At 42.2% G+C, this 27,076-nt stretch overlaps 1 protein-coding gene across 1 annotated transcript in view; it reads right to left on the reverse strand.

Moving 5' to 3' along the window:
* Nucleotides 1-27,076, reverse strand: part of GYS2 (glycogen synthase 2) — a 62,782-nt gene that overhangs the window by 30,118 nt on the left and 5,588 nt on the right. Inside the window, exons 2-4 of the mRNA XM_074983721.1 lie at nt 21,010-21,191; nt 17,729-17,920; nt 15,804-15,989 (exon numbers count right to left, since the gene is read on the reverse strand). Coding sequence (XP_074839822.1) covers nt 15,804-15,989; nt 17,729-17,920; nt 21,010-21,191 — 560 coding nt within the window. The remainder of the gene's footprint in view (nt 1-15,803; nt 15,990-17,728; nt 17,921-21,009; nt 21,192-27,076) is intronic.

Raw genomic sequence — 27,076 nt, forward strand, 5'->3', positions numbered from 1 at the left:
GAGACTTGGCTTTCATAAAGAGCACAGATGTAACAGAAGAGGAGCTTGTAAGGAATAGCCTTAGACTGAGTGATCACAAATGGAGTCAGTTTCGATTAAAACAATGATAATTGAAACTGGGTCATAAACTATGGTTTCTAATTATCAAAAAGGCAGGGAAATTAAGGGAATTTGTTAAAGTAATCAGCTAGACTGGACAGCTCAAGGATTTAAAAGTGGGGGAGGCTTGAAATTTCTTCAAATCCGTTATACAAAAAGTTCTGAAATCTGCATCCCATAAAGGGGAAAAAATTGTAGGGGAGAGTTCCAGATCTAGCTGGATTAACATCGCCCCTTAGCAAAATTATTAGGAGAAAGCAGAAAGCTGATACAGAATGAAAAAGGAGTTGATCAAAAAGCTACATAAGACAATAAAATTGGAAGGACACGAGATCCCCACACGTTGCAGGACAAAGCACCATTTACAACATCCCAACAGATTTTGGTTTAACCTGCTTTTTTTTTTTTTTTAAAAAAAACACAACACAAAAAAAACCCCTCCAAATGAGAGAGATTCTACAGCCTCCCTAGTGCTTAACCATCTTGACACAGAGGATGTTTTTCTTAATGTCCAACCTAAACCTCCCTTGTTGCAATTTAAATCCATTTCTTGTCCTATCATAGGGAGTTGGAAGAAAGTTCTTCTCTTTTTTTCCTTGTAACAACTATTTAAGTAGTCAAAAGCTGATATGTCCCCTTGGTCTTCTCTTTCCCCAACTAAACAAACCCTTTCCCCCCCCCTACAATCTTCCCTCATAGGTCACGTTTTCTAGACCTTCAATCAAATTTTAGGGAGTAAAGGAACTTCGAAGTAGCACGGGCACTTCGAAGAGCCTGTGGCTACACGCATGTCAGCACTTCCAATTTGCCATGGGGGAGAATGAGCCTGATGAAGTGCTGCATATTCATCACAGCACTTAATAAGTAATTTCCCCAACAGCCTGATTACCATGCCCCCTTCGAAGTACAGGGCAAGTGCAGACACGGACTATGAACTCTAGATACCTTTCCGTAACGGTCGTTCCTAGGTAGCCCTTTCCTGAATTCAACTGATTGCTCTTCCTTAAAACAGCACTTTAATTGTCCTTGCTGAATTTCATCTTATTTACTTTAGGCCACTTCTCCAGCTTATTCTCCAAAGCACTAGCAACCTCTCCTGCCTTGGTATCCTCTGCAAACATCATAAATTGTATTTTCTATGCCATTAACTAAATCAGCAGTTCCCAAACCAAAAGATTTCCCCACTCCTCTCTCCCTCTCCCCCTCTCCCCCTCCCTCTCTCTCACACACACACACACACACCAGTTGTTCCCACGCAGTTTGTCAACCAAAAAAAAGCCGTATAGACACTCCGGGGGGACCTTTGTCAGACAGAATGTGAGATTCACTGGGCAGCCCTGTTTGCTGAGATTTCAGCTGGCCATTCTGTCAAGAGCACAACTGGGCATTCTGGCCACTGTGCCAGAGTGGATTGCTCTTCTGAGCCACTTGTGTGTGTGCGGTCATGATCTCCTGACAGAAGTTTTGCTGGAAGATCTCTTTTGACAGTAACTTCCGTCCACAGATTGCTACAGTGTAAGTGTAGCCTATGACTAAATCTAGATACCAACTACAATGGGGTAACATTTTTAGTCCATATCTGCAAAAACAAGAAGCCATGTGGCAGCTTATAGACTAAACTGATACCCTGGGTCTAACATGTGCCCCTTCCTTTTGAAAGGGGCATGTTAATGAGTGGGTTTGAAAGATGCTAATGAGCACTGCAATGAATATGCAGCTCCTCATTAGCATGACGACAGCCACGGCGATTCAAAAGTGCAGCTTGTCGAATTGCATGCGGCCCCTGGAGAGGTATGTTCCAAAAGGACCCCCCGCACCTTTTTGAAAGCCCTTCGTCTGATCACCAGATATGACACGTGTAGACCCAGCCATATTTTGGGGCACAAGCTTTCATGGGCAAAGACCCACTTTGTCAGATGCATATAGTGGAGACTCCAGAGGTCTAATTATACAGGTTTATGAAAAGGAGGGAGTCCCAGTCAAGAGGAAGGCCAGAGCTGACAAGGTCAATTCAGTCAGGGAGGGCACGGCCTACTGCCAGCAGCTGATGTGGAGGTGTGAACACAGAAGAAAAACTGCTTTTGTAGCGGGCCAACCACTCTCAGACTCTGTTCAATCCTTGGTTGATCGTGTCAAATTGGCAAATGAATTGCAGCTCTGCAGTTTCTCTTTGGAGTGTTTTCAAAGTGTTTTTGTTTCAGGATCATCATCATCCTCCTCCTCCTCCACCATGGGCTCAGTGCCCATTGGTGTCCGATGCCTCTCTTGCTATTTCCTTCCACCTTTCCTTGTCAGTGCGGAGTAGCTTCGTTTCTGGAGACTAGCTCTGCACCAGTCTCTGGGGGGGTCTACCTCTTCTAGTCAAACTGTCCATTTTGCCCAATACCAGGGTCTTGATTTTTCATTCGTCATTCATTTGGCAAATATGCCTCAATACCTGTAACTTCCATTGTATAACCTTCTGCAGTAGGTTCTATTTCAGCTGTATCTTCCTATATAATTCCTCGTTGGTGACCTTCTGCATCCATCCTATTCTCAAGATCTCTCTAACAACTCCTCTAGAAGGCCAGTATTCTTCTCTTTGAATCTTTCATTGACAACATGTATTCAGCATATGTGATAAGACGCTCAGCTTCATTCCTAAGCTAAATCACTTTGCTTTTCCAGATCTTATTTGTTGCCTCCAAACTCACTTTTGCTTTTGCTATTCTAGTCATTACTTCCTTCCTACAGTCTAGATCATGTGTTATGTTGCTCCCCAGATATGTGAGCTTCTCTACATCCTCTAGTTCAATCCCCTTCCTATTTCCTTATCTCCAAATACCTTTGTCTTTGTTTTTAATCAATGATCATAATCAGTCTGTACCGCTTCCCTTCCTGGTTTAGCACCCACACCGTTCTCGCCAGCTTCTCTTCACCTTCCTCAATAACTATATCATCCGCGAACATCAAGTTAATTCTTCTCCCATGCACAGATATCCCTTCTACCTCTTCCTTGATCTTGTCCATCGCTCTCTCTAGACGTGTGATGAAGCTATTTGGCAATGTCATATCTCCTTGCCTCGTACCTCTACTCGTTCTAAATGAGCATCCCAACTACCCACCTGTGGTATTCTTGTTTCATGGTCCACACGTCACCTGTCATCTGACCAGCTCTCCCCCTCCATCCAGGCTCGGGACTGGCAGGGAACCCCCAGAGGCTTCATGGTGGAGTTTGTTGCAGGATGGCTACTTTTAAATCTGTTACTGAGTATCCAGGGAGACTGAAGTGTTCTCCTATGGTTTTCTGAATGTTACCATTCTGGATATCTGATCTGTGTCTATTTATTCTCTTACATACATAAGGTATATAGAATATATAAGGTTATACTTCAAAATATCTGTTAGTCTATAGGGTGCCATAGGATTTCTCATTGTATGCTTTGTATCTGCAAAAACAGATTCTTACCATCTCTAATCATGTTTTTGCACCTATATTCCCACCTGGAGCTGCACTCAGATATGGTTTGTGCTGCTGTCAGTCTTGAACAATTTTATTTTATTGTCTAGTATTAAACACTTGATTTTTTTTTAGCCAAAAGGTGAATGTTGCAATTCCTGCAGCTAGCTTACATGTCAGTCTTATGGCTGGAAGGCTCGGGTAGGCTTTATTGTAAGGGCAGCTGTGAAAACAAGGTAAAGTAGGCAACATTGGCTGAGTTAACCATATGACCTGCACAGAAGGAAAATCAGATCACTATAGAGCCAATGCTTAAGAGTTCAAATGGTCACCCCTAATTTCCCACTACAAAAGCCAAATCTGTACGATTTAGTTTAAAAAAAGCTTAGCTTTAGTTAAGTGCCAATGATTATATGGTTTTCGATTAAATTATCTTTCACTGCTGGGAATACCAACATAACCCTCCCAAGGTTAGCGGCAAGGGCACTGTGTACACTGATTTTACATGTCATTTATTAAATGCTGAAGTTTGTTACAATGATATTAAGTATCTTACTTATGCTGAATTCTCATGTTTCATTATTGCTAAGCCCATCGCCACACTACAATGGAAGATCAACCTGCTCAGGGCTGATCTTCCATGGCTCTGTTTCACGCTTTCGTGAAATGGTGCTTTCTGGGGTCCAAGTCAACCCAGGAACTCCTCGCAAGCAGCAAGGTCGATGGGAGAAACGCTTCCCCACAGAGACCTTCTTCTGTGAGGATGTCCATGCCAGTCAACTGCTGATAAGTCAATTTTAGCTATGCAATTGGTGTAGATAAAAAAAATTGTGTTTTGGGGGGGTCCACTATGTCTAGTGTAGACCTAGCCTAAGACTGGCACTTAGCACATTTTACCTTGTAACTTAAAGAATCCTGTGCACATGGGGGGAAATCAGACCAATCAAGGAGTTGGAAGGAGGTAGATATGGGAGACAGGACTAGGACAGGCTGAGGTTGGTAAAGTCAGGGCAAAAAGGTTCTTGAAATAGAATTCAAGATTCCTGAATTTCAACATACCTCTGCTGTCAGCAAATATCTGAAGCCTGTATGTGGACCATCGCCCTGTAGTGGTTGCTCCACTCAGCTGGCAACCTATTATTGCCATCTGCAATTTTTGCTCACAGAACAGAGATCTGTGTCTTGGATCAGCAAGTTTGGAACTTTTAGATGACCTATACAGGTGTCAATGGTTTAACAGGGTGTATTAGTAAACCGAAGTCAGATCTCCTGAGTCCCAGTCCAGTAATATGCACAAGTCAAATTACCACAATGTTTCCTGAAGAATCTGCAATGAGGGTTTTGGGCTTTTTTTTTTCCCTGAACAGGCATTAAATGGCCTATTTGAAAGATGCCAAGCACCTGTAGCTTCCATTGACTTCAGATTCTCTGGGTCAACAGCACTTCTGGAAAAAAAATTGGTCTGAAAAGGTTGAGGTTTTTACTCCACCCTCTTGCAGATATAGATAAATCTGGAGTTGGTGGGGAAAAGAAGAAGAAACACCCAGGTGTTTTTCCAGGAGGCTCTTTAAAATCATTGATCATCAAAAAAAATTTCAACCAACCATAATGCTGATTAAAAGCCCCAAGCATTTCACCAAAAGGGTTTTGGTTCCACCCCCACTCCCCCAAGAAACCAAATTGCTGTAAATGTTAAATTAGTCCCCAGCTTGGAGTTTGGCCACATCTAGTTAAAAACTTCCTTCTGACTGATGACAAAGCCCTCATACTGTCCATAAAAGCCCTATACAGAATATGAGGCATGATACTTGCTTATTTTCATTTATTTATGACAGTGGTTTCTAAAACAAATGTCATAGCTCACCACACCCTGCCTCCCCACACCACCCCTCCCTGAAGCCAGGTTATTCACTGGAGCCCCCCTCATGGGGCTGAAGCCCACTGGGACCTAAGGAGCCACCACCGCATCTGCTGCCACATGGCAGGGTACACGCATGGAGCAGCTGGAGAGGGGCCCCACATTTGCCACAATCCACAGCCCTGTTCACCACATGTGGTGAACGGGGAGCATATTAGACAAGGCAGCTTTACACAATCCTCATATATTGTATTCCTCCCCCTCTCCACCACCACCACCGCTATCAAATTCAACTTCTTGCTGTTTGATTGCTTTTGCATGACTTCTAGACCAAGTTCTTCATGGGGGAGAAACAGACCTAATCATTCTTAACTCACTCTGTTCTTCCTCCTGTAGGTTACCCTCTTCATACAGTTCTTCCTGCTCTGGCTTCTTCTGACAGAGATGGCAAGTCCCAGCCTTTGACCTTACTTACAGGGTGGAGAGAAATCTCATTGTCTCCCTCTTAGCAGGCTGAACTGATGACTTCAGAAAATAATAGTCTTAGATGAGTTGAAGGCCAGGTTGACAGGTACTTAAGTGATGAGGCAACACAACCTGATAGAGAGCAAACTGAAGCCTCTACTTGGAAGCCATGGAATGCTTTTGTTCTACTGCATGTCTGCCAACGTGAATAGTAGCACATGCGCACTTACCATTTGAGCTAAGTAAAAGCTACACAGAAAGTTAAGAAATGTTTCTCAATGTGGTTTTTAAAAGCAAAATTTCATCCAACCCCCTAATTCTACATGCATAGCATTATCTGGATATTAATAAAAAAAACACATGTGGAGATCTCATTGAACTCAATATTAATAAAATATTAGGAGGATATTAAAGGCAAAGTTCTCTTTCCCCCCCGCCCCCCCCCCCCCAAAAAATCCACTCAATTTCAAAAGAGTGCAGTGCTGCAAATACATAATATTGTGAAATCACCCTGGGACTTATTTTTATGCTATCCTGGACCAAAGTTTGAACTGGGTTCCTCCCTTCACATGGAATCCTGTGATGGATTTCTACTTTTATTCATGGCACATAATCTACAAGTGGGAATGAATGTTTTCCACTGAGTTCTATTTAGAGTTTTCAGCTGCATCAGAACTCCTACCCAGCATGAGGCTCAAAAATCTTCTGCTTTCTCCCTTTCTCAGGCCAAAACCTCCATCTTTCACAACTCTCCAGTCACAGCAACAGCTTTAAAACGAACCTTGGAATATTAAATCCACTCTCACAGAAAACCGCAATAATTCTATATTCCATTGTCCAAGTTTGACTAATCTCTATTTACCAAAGTTTATAAAACCAAAATTGTTCCAAAAAAAAAAAAAAAAAAAAAAACTTAGAAATATTGAAAAAAAATTAACATTGGATTAATCTTAAAGTGTTTCACTTCAAAGCATCAATTCAAAGCTACATTGCTCCAGATTGACATTTGCACATTATTTTATGTCTACTTAGACTCATTTTCATTTGAAATACTTTTGCACAAGTCAGCATTTTGAAATGAAATACCTTTGGATATACATCTAGAAACAAAGTGTTCTGCTTTCAAATGCCACTGCAGAAAAAATCATCATCAAAAGGACATTTCCCAATGGCAAATATTCATCAGAAAATTTTCAGCCAGCTCTAATTCACAATCAAATCATCGAAGAAGTTAAAAAAAAAAAAGTTGAGAAATTCATAACTTGCTCTCCTCTGATTCTTCTTCATTTAATTCGAACATACTTCAGGGCCACTGAAAATTACAAAACAAATACCAGGAACGACCATTCCTGAAGTCCAGGGAAGTCTTGCGCTAAAAACTGACACATTATGACCAGATTCCATCTCCACAGTAGGTCAAACAAAAATCCCTGATCTGAACACTTCAAAACTGTAAGGAAGTTTAGCGTATCTGGTTTTAGAATTTTTTGTCTTGGCCCATTGTAGGGTTAGGGTCCAGCTGTGAGGTTTGATTCTGCATCCCAATCTAATCTAATTTCTGCTTTTGCATCCTCATTCTTTTTGCAATGAAAGGGTTCACTAAGTGTTATGCGATAACTGTACAAAAGTATATCAAAAAAAAGGTCATGCTCCCTAAGACTGACTACACTAGGCAGGTAATTCTAGCTAGAACTGACTTATCTGCAATTGCTTCCCATCACCTCTCCTCAAATGAGGACAGCCAGATAAGAGTTTCTCCTGTAAACCTCCCTTACTTCTCCCGATAGTGAGGTGTAGAGGGGTTGACTGCCACCCCAGTATGTCAATTTTGTGCATCCCAGGCCTGTGAAATCAAACCCTGGAAGATTACCCAGAGATCAGCCCACTCAGGGTCAATGTAGACATGGCCTAAACCACCTTCAATTCTTAGGGGAACTGTAGACTATGGAAAAATTTGATTCACTCAGTATGGTGTCAAGTTGACAAGCGTATAACCTCAAAACCTGAACTTGCGTATGGAGTCTTCATAAGCGAGTGAGAGAATGTGATATATGAGTGAGGAAGAGGGATAGAAAATGAAACCTTTAAATCTGGACATCTCCAGTCTATGCATAAGGGTGTGAAAGGCGGATGGGAATTTTTCATCACAGGCCACCTGCAGCATGGGCAGCTGCGCCCCACATCTCTATTATTGCTTTGCTCCAGTCCTTCATTTGATATGATGGGCGTAAGAGCACATTTCACTGACGCAGAAAAGGAAAGTCATGCGGCTAAGGCACGGAACTGAAACTAAGGACATCTGTTCCATACCAAGCCATGGCAATGAGACCTTGATTGACTTGTTATAGTTGAATAATGGTTTTCTACTTGTAAAATGGGGATCTCTGTACTTTCCTACTTTATGTGGGCACCATGAGGCTAAATGGATTACTCCTCAGTTGACATTAGTAAATTGTTTGACAGCCACTTAGGTAACATGATGGGAACCATGTAAATAGACTAATTACTTCAGCTGTTGGGTTTGATGTGTGCATGCGCTGAGTTGCGATGATGGCCTGTGATCAGACTAAATGGTCTGATTTGTACCTTCTGGCCATAAATCCTATGGCTCTGAATCTGAAATATTGGCCACCATGCTACCTCAAGTGCAAGTCTGAGTGGCTGTTACAATAGTTCATGGAATTTTTGCTTGTAACTAAAGACAGTTAACATGAGCCCTGGATGCATGAGCAAGAGACTATCAACGAATAGAGAGGGGATATTACTGCTGGATGCTGCATTAGAGAGACCGGTACAAGAATATTGTTTCCAGTTCTGCTGTCCATACTTCAAAATGGATATTGAGGAATTGCAAAGATTTGAAGAGTGCAAGAACAAGTCAAGGTCTGGAAAGCATAAGTGACTAAAGAAGCTCAGTCTAATTAGTTTATATAAGAGGCAGTTGAATATGATTCTTGACTAGCAATAAGGTGAACATTTTAGATAGCGAGATGCACCAACCATTAGTATAACTTCTTTGTGGATGTGGAGGATTGTTCATCATCATGCCTTGCAATCTTTAAATCAAGCTCAGGATTTTTTTTTTATATTAATATAAAAGATAAGTTCAGTTTGAGCAGCAACATATGGGCTGGATGCAGGAATTATTGGGAGAGATTCCCTGCACATTACGGGTCCAATTGTGCCCCGTGGACCTGCAGGCTCCTACCTCCCACCATTCACCTCACACACCAAGACACCAGAGGCCTGCAATTTTTGGGTCTTTCCCAGGACTTGCAGAGTGCAAATTACCTGATTCTTGCTCTGTCTTTGCTCTTCCCCCTCCCTCCCAGAACTGGAATGCCATGAGTCAACTGTTCACAGCCTGGGAGGGAAAAGGGATGGAGTGCAAATCAGGTGATACATGGTGCCAAAGCACGGGGGGAGGTGGAGCAGGGAAATGCACAGCTCTACCACCCCAATGTGAGAGGCACCTGCGGGGGTGGGCGGGCAGATAGGCAAGCCATAGGTGGAACACCCAATTCATCTGTGGACTGCTGTGGCCCACTGAGATAAAAGAGGGACACTCATGTGGCCCACTAGCCCTTTGTGGCTGCCCAATGACAGTGACTTGGCAAAGGTCAGAGTACATGTGCAAGAGCTGGAAATAGTGACAGACCTGAGAATGGAACCCAGGAGTCCTGACTGCGCTAATTATTAGACCCTCTTCCGTATGGAACATAACTTTCTTCATTACCAATTCAAGGGAAAAAGAACATAACAGCTCTGGCATGTTATTGAATGAAGATGAAAAGGAGCTAATTAAATATCTAAAATATAGTTTATTAAATGAGTTACATTTGATGTACTGGCCTATGTAAATTGCAAGTGGTAGAATTGTCTTTCCTCTATAGCTTAACTGCACTAACAAGAATAAAAACTACATATGCTGGCTTAAGTCAGATTTGCATTAGCTGCTGTGCTGATAAAGCTAGTCAACTTTGCACAATGGTGAGCTCAACTACTACAGTTGTGCTGCCTCCACAATAAGAAAAATTGAGAACTGCTATGGTGCCAACAAAAGCGCTACATGAAGGTAGTTTCAACGGAGACCTCACAGTGCATTGAGTTATTTAGTCATTACGGCCAGCTCTCCACTAATATGCATCTTGTAGACTCATAAGTGTGTAGGATAGGTATAAATAAGCTCCCAGATCAGATGAGTAGTGTTTTAAGACCTAATAGGCATGCACATAAAACAGTGCAAGACTGGGGAGAGAGACAGCCCATAGTGGGTTCCCCCCCCCATATGCAGTATTTCTAAACTATAGAATCTTAAGGTGACTTTTCAGTACTTGTGAAAGGCTTACTTGCTAGCCCCAGAGACTTTGCCAATAGTCTTGCCCATAGTGTCCAGCTAGCGTGCTGCAAACCTATTTTGAAAGGATCATTGTTAGTATAGAGAAAGAAGTGTTGTCCTTCTGTCCATTGGCGTCTTTGCTGAAACTGTTGGCTCTGATGTGGAGCTCTGTCCCCTGGAAATTATACTGACACCATCAATATATGTCAGTGATGTGAGGAAAAGCGCCTGTCTATGTGACCTCTTGCAAGGGTGGGCAGTCTCCACTGGAAAGAAAAGCCCAGTGCCGCAAACAGGAGAAGGGCCACAAGCAGGTGGGCTGCACCCTCCTGCAGCCCTCAGTGTGGGGGGGGACTATGGACTAGGTGGTCTCCAATTCTGAGAGCACTGGGACTAGTGTCCAGCACACCAAGGAGTCCTCCACCACCTGCACAGAGATCCTTGAGTTATAGAGCAGGATCTCAATGAGGTGATCTTCACCTGCAGCTTGAAAGATGCTATTAGCCTCCAATACTGTGACTCCCTGGGTTCTCAGCTGTGACTGTCTATCTTTTGGGAGCCAAACCAAAAAACACACAACTCATTTCACTGAACAGCTAACGTAACTTTTGGTGATTACTGACCTCGGCTGGATTTGAACAAATGAAAATCAAGCTCTTATCTACCCCTGACCTCTTCATTCCTCCAAGGACAGATGCGAACAAAAGCTACAAAGGAAAGTTATATCGCACTAATGAAATCCCATTCATTTTGTTTTCTCCACAGTAGGAAGGTTATTCAAATATCAAAATCTTGAATTCAACTAAAAATGTAAAAGCCCATTACCATCTGACAGCTATTAAAGTCTAGCTCAGATCTGGCACAGGTCAGTACAGTGACCTAGAAGTGAAAGGCTTATCCAATTACCAGTCCTCTGAGCCATGTAACCCAAATGCAAGCTGGGGGGCATGGGGCCAGGTCAGCAGAGAGGAGTGTGGCCCACTCACAGCTTTGCCTTCTGAAATGAAGTACAAGTTCAGCCATAGTGTGGGTGTAACGAGCGACCCTTGTTCTTGCTCTCAGTGGCTATGGTTACACTACAGTGCTCTGTTGACAGAGGTCACTGTTGGAAGAGATTTCCCAACAAATACTTCTGTCGACAGAGTGTGGCCACACACAAAACCTGATCTGAAGAGTGGTTGGCTCTGCTGACAGACCAGCCATACTGCCCAGCTGCTCTCTTGATAAAACAGGTACCTGGAAGCACAGCAGACAGGGCTGCCCATTGTTCTGGATGCCCTGTCTGTCAAAAGAAGCCTGCCCCACAGAGCATCCAGACAGCTTTTTGGTGACTGATTCTGTCAACAGCAGCGTTATGCCTCATGGCTCAGAGGCAGAATTCTGTCAGCAGAAGTGCTGAGTTTTGTCAAAGTCATCAAAATACATTGTGTGAGGATGTTCCACCAGTTTAGTTGGCAAAACTCGCTAGTGTAACCATAGCTGTTGAGGAAACTATGCATTCTAGGCAAGACACCTGTCTGCAGAAAACAAAGAGCTGTTTACACTTCTAATAAGTTCTCCTGAATAGTGTATGAAGTAAACTAAAGGTAACAGAATGACTAAGAAAATGAGAACCGAAACTACACAAACATCTAATTCGATATAAAAAAAAAAAAACACAACACCATGAAGAATCTCCTCCACTTCAGACAGATTCCCCTCAGTCATCCCCCTGTAAATCCAGAGTGACTGTAAAGTTCAGTAGAATCACTTCACATTCGCACTGGTGGATGAGAGATCAGAAACAGAGCCACATCATCGAAACTGGCTAATAGTTCTCTGGATTCATTCTAGCCACCAGGAGTTAATGGAGAACAAAGAAATGCCAGCTAAGCTCTTTTCCTTGACCATACCCAATACACTGATTGGTGAATTGCTTACAGATCTGTTACAATGTAGATAGAGCCCGTCTAACCACAACTACATCACTCTATTCTTAGCATGGCCCAATCTCTTTACCAGCTGATTTGTTTCAGGCAAACAGAGCTCTGAATCACAGCCACCCCATTTGGTCCTCACAGTTCCAGCTCCCTTCTGCTTACAATAATCGGGAAAAGCCATCAGCAACTACACTTGGGATCACCTGTTGCTTTATAAAATTCCTGATGTTCCCAAATGTAGGGAAACAAATTCATCTTGAATAGAAGTCAACTGACTAATGGGAATACAACATGCTACGCATTTGTGCCTTTTATGTTTGTATTCCTTTCTTGTACCTTGTTATTAGTGTGCATGTAAGGCATTTTCTCCAGCAAGAAGCACACCAGAAAAAGAGAGGCTTTGCCATTTGTTCCTTTGTATATTTAAATCTGAATCAGACTGTAGCCTTGCCCTACCAGTTCTGTCGTCCACACTTGGATCCTGCACATACATTCTGTCTTCTGATCATTTAACCCTCCTTCCTCACTGCACACCCACACTGGTTTTTTGACAGTACTTCCTGATCAGGGCTAAGCAGGATTCTCTTTGGAGCTCATTAAAAGCAATCCTTGCTTTTTACATTTAGTGCTCATATAGGTATCATGAGGCTGCTTCTCCTTCTGCAGGAGATGAGCATGTCTGTTTACTCCCAAAACGAGGAGTCTTGTGGCACCTTAAAGATTAATGGATTTATTTGGACAGAAAGTGGGTTTCACTCTTGAAAGCTCATGCCCAAATGAACTGGTTTGTCTTTAAGGTGCCACAGAACTCCTTGTTAGGGGTTTGTAGTTGCAAAAACAAAGTATCCCTCTGAGACTAGCTTATTTCTCGACACTTCTACAATCAGCATCAGCATCATTTATGATATAACATACAACCCTGGCTTTTTTGCTTAAACTGAAGGAAAATATCTTCAAGAAACACTGATCAAATTGACATCTTCTAAAAAACTGAAAAAAATCCAGTTAGCTAGAGCCACAAAAATCTGTGCCTTGTACTTTGGAAAGAGGAAGAAAGCAACATGCCCTTTAAAAGGTATAGTGTCTCATCCAAAGGTTAACATTAGAAAGCCCTGAAGAATCTTACCACTGGACCAATCACTTGTTTGACCTTAATAGTCTACATCCAGAAGACAGCAGCAAGGATATGCTCTAAAGACCTGCCTATTTGTATCACTTAATGAGCGTGCACAAGATCAGCCCCTTGTCTCTCTCATCTGGTTTTTGAGCCAGGTTGACCTTTTTACAGCCAAAAATGCCCTCATTAAGACAGCTGATCGCTTAGTAAATGTTAAGGTCTGTCATGACAAGCTTTAAGGCACTGTGAGTGCCTGTGAAACAGTTGTGCAACAGCCTTGTGCAATTTCCTGCATCAGTACCCATTAAATGTCAGCCTGACTTGTGAAGGGCCTAAAGGAATGAGCTGTGGAATTCCATTAGCCTCTGTCATTAGAGTACACGTGCAGAGATCAATTATAAAACCTGAAAGGTGATATATTTCTCTATCACGCTAGCAATGAATGATATTTCAAGAGGGTCTATTGCTACCCAGAAATTGTCTGATGTAGTGAACACAGCTTTGATTTGAGAACACAACAAAAGATAAGGAATTTTAAAAAGTTTGCATTTTACTGTTGTCCTTTCCATAAGCTCAGAGCAGCAGAGCTCAACCTTTTAAACTTGTATTCCAGTTTAAAAAAATGCACAGATTATTTGATAGAGAATTAAAGAGAAGTACAGACCACATGAGGACGCTTCAGTAATTTTTGTTATACAGTAAAAGCTTTGTTAATATCCAGAAAACTTGGCTAACCAGCATCTGCCACAGACGGCAATACAATTCCTCCTTCAGTGAGCAGAAAAAAAAAGTTTCTCAGCGCTTTTGGGCATCATTTCACAGTGTTTGTGGAGGTCATGTTTGTTTGATAGCCCTGAAGGCAGTAAAGGAGCAGTGAACTACAGTACTGCATATAATAATGTTATAAGAAGTAGTATTATGTAAGATTTCTTTTCTTAAAGATTTTTGAGAGTTTGGTATAAAAGGCTTGAGTGACTGGCCCATTTGATTAACTGGCAGCCCCCATTCTCAATGCATACAGTACAGTAAGAGCTTTGTATCCATAAGATGGCTTATTTTACATCAATGACAGGTGAATAGACATGATGATGATGATGATGATGGACGACGACGACATCACTGTGCTTTTTAGTTCTTGTTTAACTAACTAGTAACAATGTTCATACAGAACAGTTATTTTGCAGTATGCTAAGTTCTGAGCTACCACAACTAACTAGTCTTAAGGTGGGAATTTTAAAAGCAATTTGGCATGATTCATACAGCATGAGTGTGATGCATAAACCACTCTAAATCAATTTCTCTTTGTATCCACATTTGCAAAGCATGGCTTACACCCTGTACCTGCAGTTTCTGATCATCAAGTATATCTGACTGCTTTATATTTTCAATTGTGTGCAATTGACCCCTGAGTTGCACAAAATTTGAATGCAACCTTCGCGTAAGTCGGGAGGAGCTGGGAGCCAGGTGGTAGCCTGGTTCCCAGCTCCCCTCTGCTGGCAGCAGCCAAGAAACCGACTAGCACAGGAGTGATGTGCTGGTCAGTTTCCCAGCTCCCCACCAACCAGCACACCAGCAGGGAAACTACTCCTGTCAGGGATGGGAGTTACTCCTGTCTGAGGCAGGAGCTGGGAAACTGACCGGTGCAGCTCCCTGTCAGTCACATTAACCTAAGATATACGCAAGTCCAGTGCATGTATCTCAGGGTTCTAATGTATTTTATTGTGGTATCATGAAGTTGACAAAGGGGAACATAAAAGCCCTTGGACAAGTACAAAAAGGCATCAAGAATGAGGTATTTTGAACAAGTCTTTTAATCTTAAAATCAAATTAGTCATAAAAGGGGGGAAAATTTTCTAGCTGCCAGTAAGATTTAACCTTAAAAACAAAGCTTACAGACTCCTTTTTGACTTACAAGGGAGCAATGGCATACTGGAGGAAGGCAAAAGAGGCCTTATAATAGGAACCCAGTTGCAATGTCAGTTATACAGAGATTATGGCAATATACATTTTTTCTACATCCCTACACTCGTGAAGAGTACTGTAAAACCACAGCAGCTGAGACTTAAGACTAAACCCCAGCACCACCTATTCAGCTGGCTACAGAGCCTCTGAACCAACTTGCTCTACCTCTGTCTCAGATGCCTTATCTGCACACAAGGGGCAGATTTTGACAGGAACTGACTGTCAGTGAGAGTTGGGCACTTAACTGACTGTTGTGCCTTTGAAAAAAGAGCTTCAGATGGCAAGCACAGGAGTTTGAGGTTTTTCAGTTTTCTTCAGTGTAGGCCTGAGGCAACTGACATCACTGGAAAGACTCATGATTTCACTGGGTTAAGTGTACAGGAGCTGATACTAAGTGACTCAGAACATAATAAAATTGCATTAAGTTGTGGCCAAGTACCAATACATGGTCCCATCCCACAAGATTATACAAGAAGGAATAACTGTGCATGAGTAGTGTAAACAGTTAAAGCAAGGAGCTGCATGGTTTAAATGAGACATTTAGCTTCACTGAAGAGTTGTCAGGAAATGCCACAAACCAGAAAAATCGGATGATTGACGCTTACCTGGTCAAGTCTGTTGTAGAAATCTATACTTGCAGCACACAGGTACCGCCCGAGAAGCGTGGCATGGGTCGTAAAGATTGTGGCAACCGGAAGTTTCCTAAATTGAGAGAGGATGAGGCCAGCACCTGCCTGCCATTCGTGAAAGTGGGCAATCAAGTTGGGCTTATCATCAAACTGGCTGGAGAGCTGAAAACAAACGTGAAAGGACACACGTGAAGTGTTCTGCCTCCTGCTCACCACCCTATTCTTAGCAGTCCCCAAACATTTGCTTACTTCTGTATGGAAAAAAAACCACACACACACACACGGCTGATTGGGAAGAGAAATACAGGCTGCACCATGTTTCCCACCCACAGCCAAATTGACTATATATTTTAGAGAGTTTGTTTGATCAAGATCTCCTAAAAAGGAGTAAGTGCTAGGACCACCACATTTGATATGCAGCTTCCCCTTAAAGCAAGGTAAGGGTCTGGTTACATCAGGAAAACAGGATGTACCTGGAATGGGATTGCTTCCCAAAGCCAAACAGAAAATGAATCGCCAAATCCAGTTCAGTCCTCAAAATTGACATAGTTGAATGAGCATTGAAAGAGAATCAAGATGAGCCAAAAGGAGAATGAACCTGGAACAGGTCTGCCCTCTCAATAGACCTTACAGAAAAGTGATAAAATTGAGAAGTGCAGAGCAGTGCTCTGTTTTGGCACAGCTCTGTCAATGCTTAAGGTTTGAAAACTAAGAGAAAGTGTTATTGGAAACCAACCTGACTATAGCCCTTTGGTAAAGATGTAGCCAATGATAAGCATTTATAGGAATTCCATCTGCTGTATTTTTCATTCCTATCTAAAAACAAACATTTACTAAAACTAAATGAAAAAATGTTATTTTAAGAAAATCTAAAATTAATCAAACTTCATAAAAAATACAATCATTTAAAGCATGTGTTTTGTTTTTTTTTTTAAAAAACCAATTGAATTAAGGACATGACCAACACTGGGTAAATCTGCTAGCTATTCTTTATTTCCTCTCCTGATATGAGAGCCCTGATTTAAAAAAAAAACAAAAAGCTAAGAGTGACTCAGTGTTAATTGTTTGAGGAAAGACAGAATCAAGCAGCTTTCCAAAAAACTTTAAAAAACCCACCGACCCAAAGCCAGGACAGTGAGTGATCAGCTGGTTGCTGGTCATTGTAGTAAAAAGTGAAACCATTAAGGCCATGTCTAGATCACAGCAATTTGTCAACAGAAGTTTTTGTCTGAAGGCATCTTCCAACAAAACTATCAAAGGATTGCAGCTGAACTGCCAAGTGGATCACAAGGGCAATCTGCTCTGTTGACAGAGCATGGCTGGACTGCCCAGATGCTCGATTTGCAAAAGAGCCAACTGGAAGCACAGCAGACAGGGCTGCCCAGTGTCCCAGAAGCTCTGTCTCTCAAAAAACAGGGCCTCCCAGAACATCCAGACCAGCCCTCTGTCAACAGAGGCATTATTCCACATGGAGAAGCAAGGTACAGCCAACAAAAAGTGTTGCATTCTGTTGCCTTAGAGTCAACAGAATGCCTTGGAAATCTGGAAACTGTGGGTTTTGTCGCCAAAAACCTCAAATGTAGACATAGCCCAGGTGGTATCAGGAAGAACACAAAGACCCAAGAAGAAATATAGCAGAGAAAAGGCAGTGAAGTACCACCACATGCCAGACATGCCTTTCCACGGAAAGCACGCGGTTACATTTACCAATAGCACACTCAGAAGTCAGAGAAGCTACAGCCAACACTTTGAATCACAGGAGCGAAATTTCTTACAATTGAAGGGAAAGATTACCAGAACACCAGACTGGCACACTGTGTAAAGAGAAGAGTTGATATTTGGTTTGGAACCATATCAGATCCAGGTTTGAAGCCTCTGTTCTAGACTTTAAAAACCAGTACCTCTTTAAAGAACCAGGCTGTTAATGATCCAAAGATCAGTGCATCGTTGGCCTCTCTGTCATGGAAAGGGATTCCTATGTTACATGCATCCCAGAATTCTCCTTTCCATCTGTCCAGATTCCAGGCTGCTGATCCTATGTCAAAGAGCATAACATACGGGCTGCCTTCTATCAGCCATCTTCCAAAAAATACCTATTAATGAAGGGCAGAGGTGTTAGCAGAAAAGGCCAATTTCACAAGGAGTTTCTTAAATTAGGCCAACAAACGAAGCTGAGGGCTGGACTAGAGGACCTCCTGAGGTCCCTTCCAGCCCTGTAATTCTAAATTTTGCTTAGAAAACTAATTCTGTGTGCAGAAGCACAAACGTTTGGGAACAATGTGGATATTCCTGCGTGCACAATACAGATATTTGGGGTTTGTATTTGCAATGTATGGAATAAAGCCAGCCCATAACCAGGAGGGGAAATTCCAATTTTTCCAAGTGTATTTTCTTATATTTTCACTGAAATTTGAAATATTTTGAACTGCAGTACGGTTGGTTGATAAAAAATGGGAAAAAAGGTGCAAACAAAAAAAAAAAATCACATTTGCTGCTTTAAATGAGAGGTGTAGGCACTTAGCATTTTTCAGGATTGAAACATGCCTACTTTTTACTCAATATACTGGGTATATGAAGTGCAACATAAGCTGCAAAATATTTCCAATTTAGGAGGCTTGTTTTAAAAGCAAGGCCATGGAAGCCTTAGAATCTGATTCTCAAACTCTAAAGCCTCCACCTGAGAATACACAGGGATAGCTAAGGCCGCAAAACTCCAAGGTAGGTCTACACAGCAAAGTTCCTGAAACAGCCATTATTTTCAAGTAACAATGTTAGCGGTTGCATTGTGTAGATGCTATTTTGACATAGCAGTCGTCTCATTTCAAAAGTGGTAAACCTCATTCTACGGGGAACAGAGCCTATTTTGAAGTAAACCATAGCAAGTCCAAGAGACTATTTCAAAATAGAGCCTCTAATGCAGCTGACGAAGCAGGTCTTTGCCCACAAAAGCTTATGCTCCAAAATACCTGCTAGTCTATAAGGTGCCACAAGCCTTCTTTTAGTTCACACAGAGCTTAAGTGATATTTCAAAATACATCTTTAAGTAACAGCACTACTTTGAAATAGGCTCTTCAGGAATAACTCTTCCAGAATAGCTTGTTTTGGAAATAAGGCTGCTGGTTAGACGTACCCCCAGGCAACATCTACACCACAGAGATCTTTCCAAACAAGCCCTTCCAGAAGATCTCTTACGAAATAACTTTTCGAAAAAGAGTACAGCCACACACAAAAAAGCAGATTGAAAGATCCATCTGCTTTTTTGATGGCGGGGGCTGTGTGGATGCTCTCTTTCAAAAGAATTGGCCAGGAATCGGGGGGGGGGGTTGGGGGGGGAAGAGAAAAATCAGGCCCCTTGAGGACTGCTGTTTTGGAAAAAAAGGGGGGGGGGCTGCAGACCATCTACACACGTTCTTTCGAGTGGAGACGCTCTTCCTGGAATGGGAAAGGAAGAGCAATTGCAGAAGAAGGAGTGCCACATTCTTTCAATTTACTTTTGAAAGAACACTGTGTGTAGATGCTCCACGGGATCTTTCTAAAGAGCCCCTTTCTTTCAAAAGAGAAAAAAATTCTTTTAAAAGAACTTGCTAGTGTAGACGCAGCCAAAGCCTGCATGCAGTTATAATGCTATAAATACACATTATAGCAGCATGGCTAGCCTATATAGGAGAGGGAAACAGATGTACCGTTAAACTGTGTGCGCGCACATCCAACCCCACATCCATTTTTGGGGCTGTACCACTATAGTAGTTTCAATTAAAGATTGCCCCTCTAAACAGAATAGCTGCAGGAATACAAAACCTGCGCAGAGTACACCTTATAGTCCTATTCCCATTAACTCTAAAGCCCCCATTACATCATTCTGACAGTGGAAAGGGGCCACAAAGTGACTCTAAACGTAATTTATGCCTGCTTTAAGGTAAATGAGGATCAGGTCCTTACAATGGTCTTTCATTCTATAAGTGCCTGAGTACCGTGATCAGTTCATCATGACACTGGAGCCTAGGTGTACATTGTGTTACACATACTAGAAAATAAAGGAAAATAAATTTGATGTAACAGAAATACATTCATCAGTGTGGTCTGCTTTATGGAACTCGGGCAATACAAAGCTGAGGTAAACCTGATAAATGTATGGCTGTTTTGCATTTCAAGGTCAAAACATCTAGTTTCAAAGTCTGTAATTGTCCATTCGAGATAGAGCTTACTAGACGGCAAAGACATATAATCAATAGTAGGTATTATATTTAGTAACCCAGGGTAAATAATTAACTTTATGAAAAAAGTTACACTAAACCCAGAAGCAGCAGTTAAATTAGGAACATCTTTGTGCTTCTGTCTGAGGATTAGCAAAACTCCTTACAAATATCAATGCATTATAGCTTGGCTCCACTTTGAAGATTAGACTGCATGCACTGGGGGGAAAAAGAATCTACATCACCTCCATGAAGGAAGTAAAGTATCGTCTCCATTTCATAGCTAGGGAAACTGAGGCACAGACCTGCTAAGAGACATGGTTGTCCAAACAGGAAATGGAACCACTAGGTCACAGGTCCCCCTCCCCTGCCTCCCCCGACTGATCACAAAGGTAATTTTCTTTTTTGGTATAAAAATTAACACAAACACTTATGAGCACCATATTACAATGGGGAGACCACACATTAGTTCCAGAGTTAAACTGACTTTAGAAAGCAAGTTCTTCGTCAGCAGATAAATGAACCAAATTGGTATTTAGAAAGATTATGCTGAGCTTTCAAAACCTCCCACAGCGCTTGCTAGACGTGGTGAAATGCTATTCCCTCTCAGAGTTTATTCAGCAGCAAGAGAAGGCCAAATGTAATATGAGAGAATTACACAACAGTTCAGCCAACCTAAGGTCATATTATGTCTACTGCAATCTCCCTGTATTTAGGGACTGGCAAAGTAAGTCATTAATCCAATTAAGTAGACTTGCAGATAAATAACTCTTAAAACATGTAATTGGATAAACCGGTTCTCTCTCAAAAATAACCTTTAACGAATTGACTTTGCTACTCTAACTCTGAGTTAAGGCCCTGAGCCCTTTCCTTTTGGGACACTGACCAGGGCCACAGCGTCAAGTGGAATGGCAAGAGCATTAACCAGAACAGTAATCTCCTCCGTGTCAGATTAGCAGTCATAGGGAGCAGTGGCAGATTTCATTTACCTGACACCCCTGGCTTTTCAGCGTGTCCACTGCCTTCTTCATTGCCAGGTTTGGCGGCTCGCACATCTCTACCTGAGTCTTCACATTGTGCTCAAAATAGGGACCGATCAGAAAATAATTCTCACCCCATTCATCAACAGTAATTTTGGCTTTTGTCTGAATCACAGTATAGATGCCACCAACTGTAAAAGAAAAAAAGTGTATCACATTGAGATGGGCATAGGATGCCAAACTCAGACCCAGGGTCACACCTACCTAGCAGGTCTACTGCTAATTCACACCTACCTGGTCAAGTCTACCTCTAGTTTAATTACTTTTCATTTTCACAAATCTGTGAGAAATCCTGGCCCTAGTGAAGTAAATGGGGGCTTTGATGTTAATGTCAACAGGCCCAGAATTTAATCCCCTATATTTAAAAAATGGGACGTTCAGACAGGAAGACCTCATGAGGTAGTGAAATTGTAATCCCATAGTACTTTGCCCAAGAGTGGTGCATGTTAGGGCAAAGCCTTGCATCACCCGCGAGGGCCCCAAAGATGAATTGCCTGACTGAGACCGCACCCAGCTGCAGCAGACCTTGAGGTTTGTTAAAACTCTCATAGAATCATAAGTCACAGGGCTGGAAGGAACCTCAGGAGGTCATTTAGTCCAGCCCCCTGCTTCAACTCACCAAGTTTGTTAAAACTGTAGCTGTCTTACAAGAAGCCGTTTTGCTAAACTGCTTCCTTTGCATTGTTCTCCCGCTACGGTATTTATAGAACCAGTTTGCCCCTGCTCCCTTCTATTTGTAAAGAGAAGACATTTCTCCCACCTCCTACCTGGCCCCCTTACCCTGGTTCCATCCCTTTATACAAGATCTGTTCCTTCTTGACCAATAAACTTATTGTAGCTAGTTGAGTTGTATGAATAAGAAGCATACTGCTAATAGCTCTTTTGAATCTGCTTTGCTAATAAACTTCCTATTAGCTACAAGAATTTTTTGGTGCTGGTATGGTGTACCTGAACCTCAGCATCCCAGCCCCAGGATTCCTGGCAGGGCAATCCCGCATCTGGGGCACAGAGCCCTGCCACAACCCCAGAAGCTGGCTGAGTACTGGCTTTTGTTTATTTACAAAAAAAAAAAAAAAAAAAAAAAAAAAAAAGAAGCACTGATAATGTATGGCTGAATTCTTGGGGAAAAGATTTCTTTTGCTTAACGTGTGTGACTTCCCTAAAGGTCTCCTATGTGGAGACACACTTTCTACCTGTAACTGTTATCCATTAGATTTTGGGTTTTTTATATCATGCCCACTGGTGTGGCATCAGCATCTTGTGCCATTCTCATTCTTATGTCTGGCCGCCTCCTATTCGTATAAAGGGTAATCAATTTTGTACACATCCCTGAAGTTCAGACTGGGAGATTCAAATTCTGTGGCTTTGAACCACTCATTTTCTATTGCCTAATGTAGTAATTGCATAGATCAGCTTTTTGCTTTGGCAGACGTCATTTTTAAAGCTAATTCATTGTGATATAGATGCCTGCACATCATGCACAAGCCACTAGAAACCAGTAAACAGTAAAAAGTTTCTAGCTGCTATTGAAATGAGCTGGATTTGAATTTTTTATAAAAAAAAAAAAAAAAAAAAAAAAAAAGGTGCTGTATTCCATCATACCTCTTCCACCAATATCAGCATCAGCTTCTTTCACTGGTACATTATATAAAACAAGTAAAACAAACTGCCCTGCTTAGCAAGTAAGTAATTTAGCTCACAGACAACTAGAATAAAAGACACACTGAGATGGGTATGCAGATCTTTTATGGGATGAAATTCCACAATATCAGGTCAAGATGACTAGAAGCACAGTATTGAGATGCAGGAAGTGGAAGGAAGGTGAAAGGAGGAGTCAAAGTCTGGGTATGAATAAGTCAGACTGAATTCGCTACTGCATCAGTCCAGTTTCACATTGGCATAACTCCACTGAATTAATGGAAGCAGTTCAATAGTGAATAAAGCCCAAGGTCCAGTCTTGTCTAGAAGGAGTTGCAGTAAGGGCCAGATTTTTTTTTCTTTTTTAAATGGTACTTTACAAATCTGACCCTTCATGACTTCATTTACCATTAACCAATGGAGGATTAGGCCCAAAATGCATTAAAATTAGTCAGCCAATATCTGCAGCAACCCTTTTGCCAAATCTGATTTCCCTTCAGTGCTGTGCAATTTAATAGTGGGCTACATTTTAAACTGCCCAGATAAAATGCATGGACAGCTAGCATACCCATGAGAAGGCCTCTGGGCATGCAAAACCACTGCAATCTTTCACTGAAGATGATGTACTCCTTATTTCCAATCTGAAAGTAATTAACGGCTGCAAGGTTTATCAAAAGGTACAGTGATTCTCCACCACAGGCGAGTGTGATAAATCAGTAGTGAATGTGTCTAAAAGTTCTGCTGTAGTAACTGTTTTGGCCTGTGTTGTACACGAGTTCACCCTACGTGATGATCATAGTGCTTCCTACTGGCCGTGGAATCTAGGAATGTAAACAAGTATAGATACAATTATCCAGGTTTCATTTATAAACTTTCCTATGCAGTTAGCCCCTACATTAACATCCTGCCCTTTAAAAGCAGGACAACTTAAGACCCCAAACAAGAAAACATCTGAAAGATGGAAGAGCCACAGAATTAGGTCTTGCAGTAAAAACAATGAAGCTAAAAGTTCCACAGAAGAACAGTCCAGTCCATCACAGAGATCATAATGAAAACAAAGTCTTCGTTCCACGTTTAGAAATGTGTTTCAGTGGCAGATGTATAACTCAATGAAGCTGCAGCGAAAGAAAAGGCTGGCCCCACTTCTTCCCCTTGCAGGTCATTAGGGCCATAAACCAAAGCAGCTGTCCTGTTCTCAGCACTCCCTACAATGATTGTTGAATCTGGATTAGGATTTAGATCCTGTGTGGTGACACAGCAGAAGAGTAAGAATCTGAGTAACTAGTCTAAACACAAGATTCGCATCTCTTAACTATACCACTGTAGCAGCACAGACCCCAATTGTGGATTCAGAGCTACTGTTACAAAACGTACTTCTAATACCTTTAGTCCTGTAGTGAAATAGTTTATGGCTTTAAGACACTGGGTGCTATAGGGTGAACCAGTGGGGGTACCAAGGTAGGTTTTCTGCCTGTCCCAGCACAACAGCCAGCAATGCATTCTGGATGTGGCCTGCAACGGGTCCAGCTCCAGGCAAGTGGGTGTGGGGGGGGGACACCACCACAGGGCCCCAGTGCACGACCCCTGCCCTGAGCGCTGGCTGCACACTCCCACTGGCCACTTCCCTGTCAGTGGCACTACAGGGCAGCATCTGGCAGGGAGAACCACATGGAGACTGCTTGAGTGGGTCTGCTGCTGGCTGCTTCCAGGGCACAGTGCTATTCATGGTGCCAGGACAGGCATGAAGTTGGTCTTAACGCCCAGGGTGCCACTGACCAGGAGCCGTCAGAGGTAAGCCCACATTCCAGTCCCGTGCTCCAGCCCCAACACCTCAAAGCCTCCATTCCTGGCTCCATCCCAGAGCCTCCCAACACACCCAGTGCCCAAGCCCACAGCCTGCTCCCACCCCCTAAATCCCTTGGCCCCACCCCAGTGCCCACACTCTAGCCAGAATTAGGTTGGATTGTAGGCAGTTTCCCCCCCACTCCAACTGGGTCACAAGGAAGTTTGAAAACCACTGGCCTAAGGCACCTTTCTGCCAGTATAACTAGCTTCATTCTAGGAGCTGATTTCACCCAGAAACAAAATAGTTACAGACATGCAAAACCTAGGTGTGGACCAGGTCCGACTTCAGTGGTGCAAGATTGTGGAATCTGCTGGTTAAGCGAGACCCAAAGAATCCCTCTTCTGTGAACTACATCTGAGTCCTGCCTCTGCTCTGTGGCACAGGAACTAGTCTTGTAATGATTGGGATACTTTGGGAACCAACCACTTACAAAAGGCATAAACTAAAGGGAGACCTTTTCAAAAAAGGTAGGAATGGTGAGGACACACCCCATGCATGCTGAAAGGTGCTGCCATTTCTGCCTTTGAAGAGCTCTCCTGAAGCACAAGGATACCACCAGAAGCATCTAGTCAGGGAATGGAGCCAGGGATAGAAAGTGTATCCTCCAGCTGCCAACTGCAATCATGTATGCGCTGATGCATTCTGCACCAGCTGCTAGTGATGAATCAGTTCCTTACAGAGCCCAGTATGGAGTTCATTGGAGTAATCCCAATGCACTGTCACAAAAATGTGTGTTTCTTGGTTACCAGGTCAGTGCACTTCATTCCTAAAGTGATAAAACCAGAGGAAAACTGTATATGACTGGGAAGATGTCACTGCATAAGATGACTAAAAGGGAAGATAGAACTGCTTGCCTTCTCGCATGCTCTTTTACACGTCAGTCGGACAGAAGGGCAAGTACAATTACAATGCCCTGTTTTACTACCTTTGTTACAAGAAAGACTTTGAAAATTAAGCCTTTGATTTTGAATAATGCGGTAAGATCTGCAGAAAACTTGCCAAACATAGGGATCACCTGTCTCCAGCAATCCAGTTGCCCCTGTGTTGCCATGTGAATGTGACTCGTGAGGCAGATGTCTCTGTATACATGTGAGAGCTAGCACAGGAAGTTGGCACATTCAGTTGTACACACATGGAAGGTGATAGACATGCTTCAAAGACAGGAGAGGAAGAGCTGAGCAGTGGCTGGGCCAATTGTACATACATTTCATACCCAAAAGAGATCTTAAAAGTCTCACCCCCTACTTTGACTGCTTACCAACACAGTCTCAGGGAATTCAATCTACAAACTGCAGAATCAGTTCCAAAGTAAATAATGGTGATGGGGTGGTGTTTAATTAGTTTAAATATCTGCTTACGCTTCCTGACTCTAGCCTAAAACTCCATATTGGGAAGGAATTTTAATTGATTCCCTAATCAAATGAAATGCAACAGAACAGCCCATGATTTTCTTCAGCAGTGTATACAATCTTCTGGAAGCAATATCTGAAACCCTACCTTAGGTGCTGGCTTTATTAAAAAAAAGAAGAGAAGTGGGCAAGAATTTTGCAAAATACTTATCAAAATTTCCCCAAAGTTTAAAGGTGTTTAGGTCTGACACAGTTTTAGTCTGCCTCACAGATGACAGGTTAGCTGCCGGTTTTGAACACATCTGGTTTTCAATTCTGCCATCCACTGAAGCTTAGTATTATTCAGAACTAAATCTGAACTTTGTGGTTTGGAGCAATCTCTAGTTTAAGAGGCCACCTAGGTTAGCCCTAAAGTTGCTCTGTTGACAGTATGCAGACTGATGTACAAAGTTCATATGTCTGACTAGTGTATGTTTAAAAAAAAACCAATGCCCCACCATTCTATTGAATACATTTTGTAAAGCAAATTGGTATTGTTTAACAATCCTCCCACTGACAGTGGCAATTTAAAGGCCATATTCACCAGTGTACTGATGCGATACTCTCTCTGTTCCGATATAACCTTCACTAAAAATGGCGGGCAGAACTAGAAATTGCTTTCCTTCTTATTTTTTTCCTGCCCCTTTACTTCTTTTCTTCAGTTTTTTCTGAACTGGTGTACCATGTGTGTTTGTGTGTGCTTCAGTGCCAGTGAAGACATGCCAAGAAACAAAAAAATTGTTCCATTCAAAGTTAGTTTGACTCAAAAAAAATTGATATTTCATTTCAGTTGAGAAAAACTAAACCATGTCACTCACTTTTGTTCTTGTGGTTTTAAAAACTTATTTGGAAGAGGTGAGAAAAGAGGAACAGGAAAATGTGTGAAAGATATGGGACTTAGACACTCATGTCATTCTCACTTTTTTAAAAAAAATATTCTCAGTATTTGAAACTTTGTGTGTGTGGGGCAGGGGGAGGACCCCACTCCCTTTTTAGGGAAAAAACTAATGAAGTTTTATTTTTCTGAAAAGATGTTTGTCAAAGTTGAAAAATGCTGACCCATAGTACTCTTCCCATTCTATTTTTCCTACATGCACGATGTACCTGCCCCCACTCTTCAATTAACTCTCTCAATACCCCTGCC

This window comes from Carettochelys insculpta, chromosome 1 (genome assembly GCF_033958435.1).
Source record: "Carettochelys insculpta isolate YL-2023 chromosome 1, ASM3395843v1, whole genome shotgun sequence".
In the NCBI taxonomy this organism is placed as follows: Eukaryota; Metazoa; Chordata; order Testudines; family Carettochelyidae; genus Carettochelys; species Carettochelys insculpta.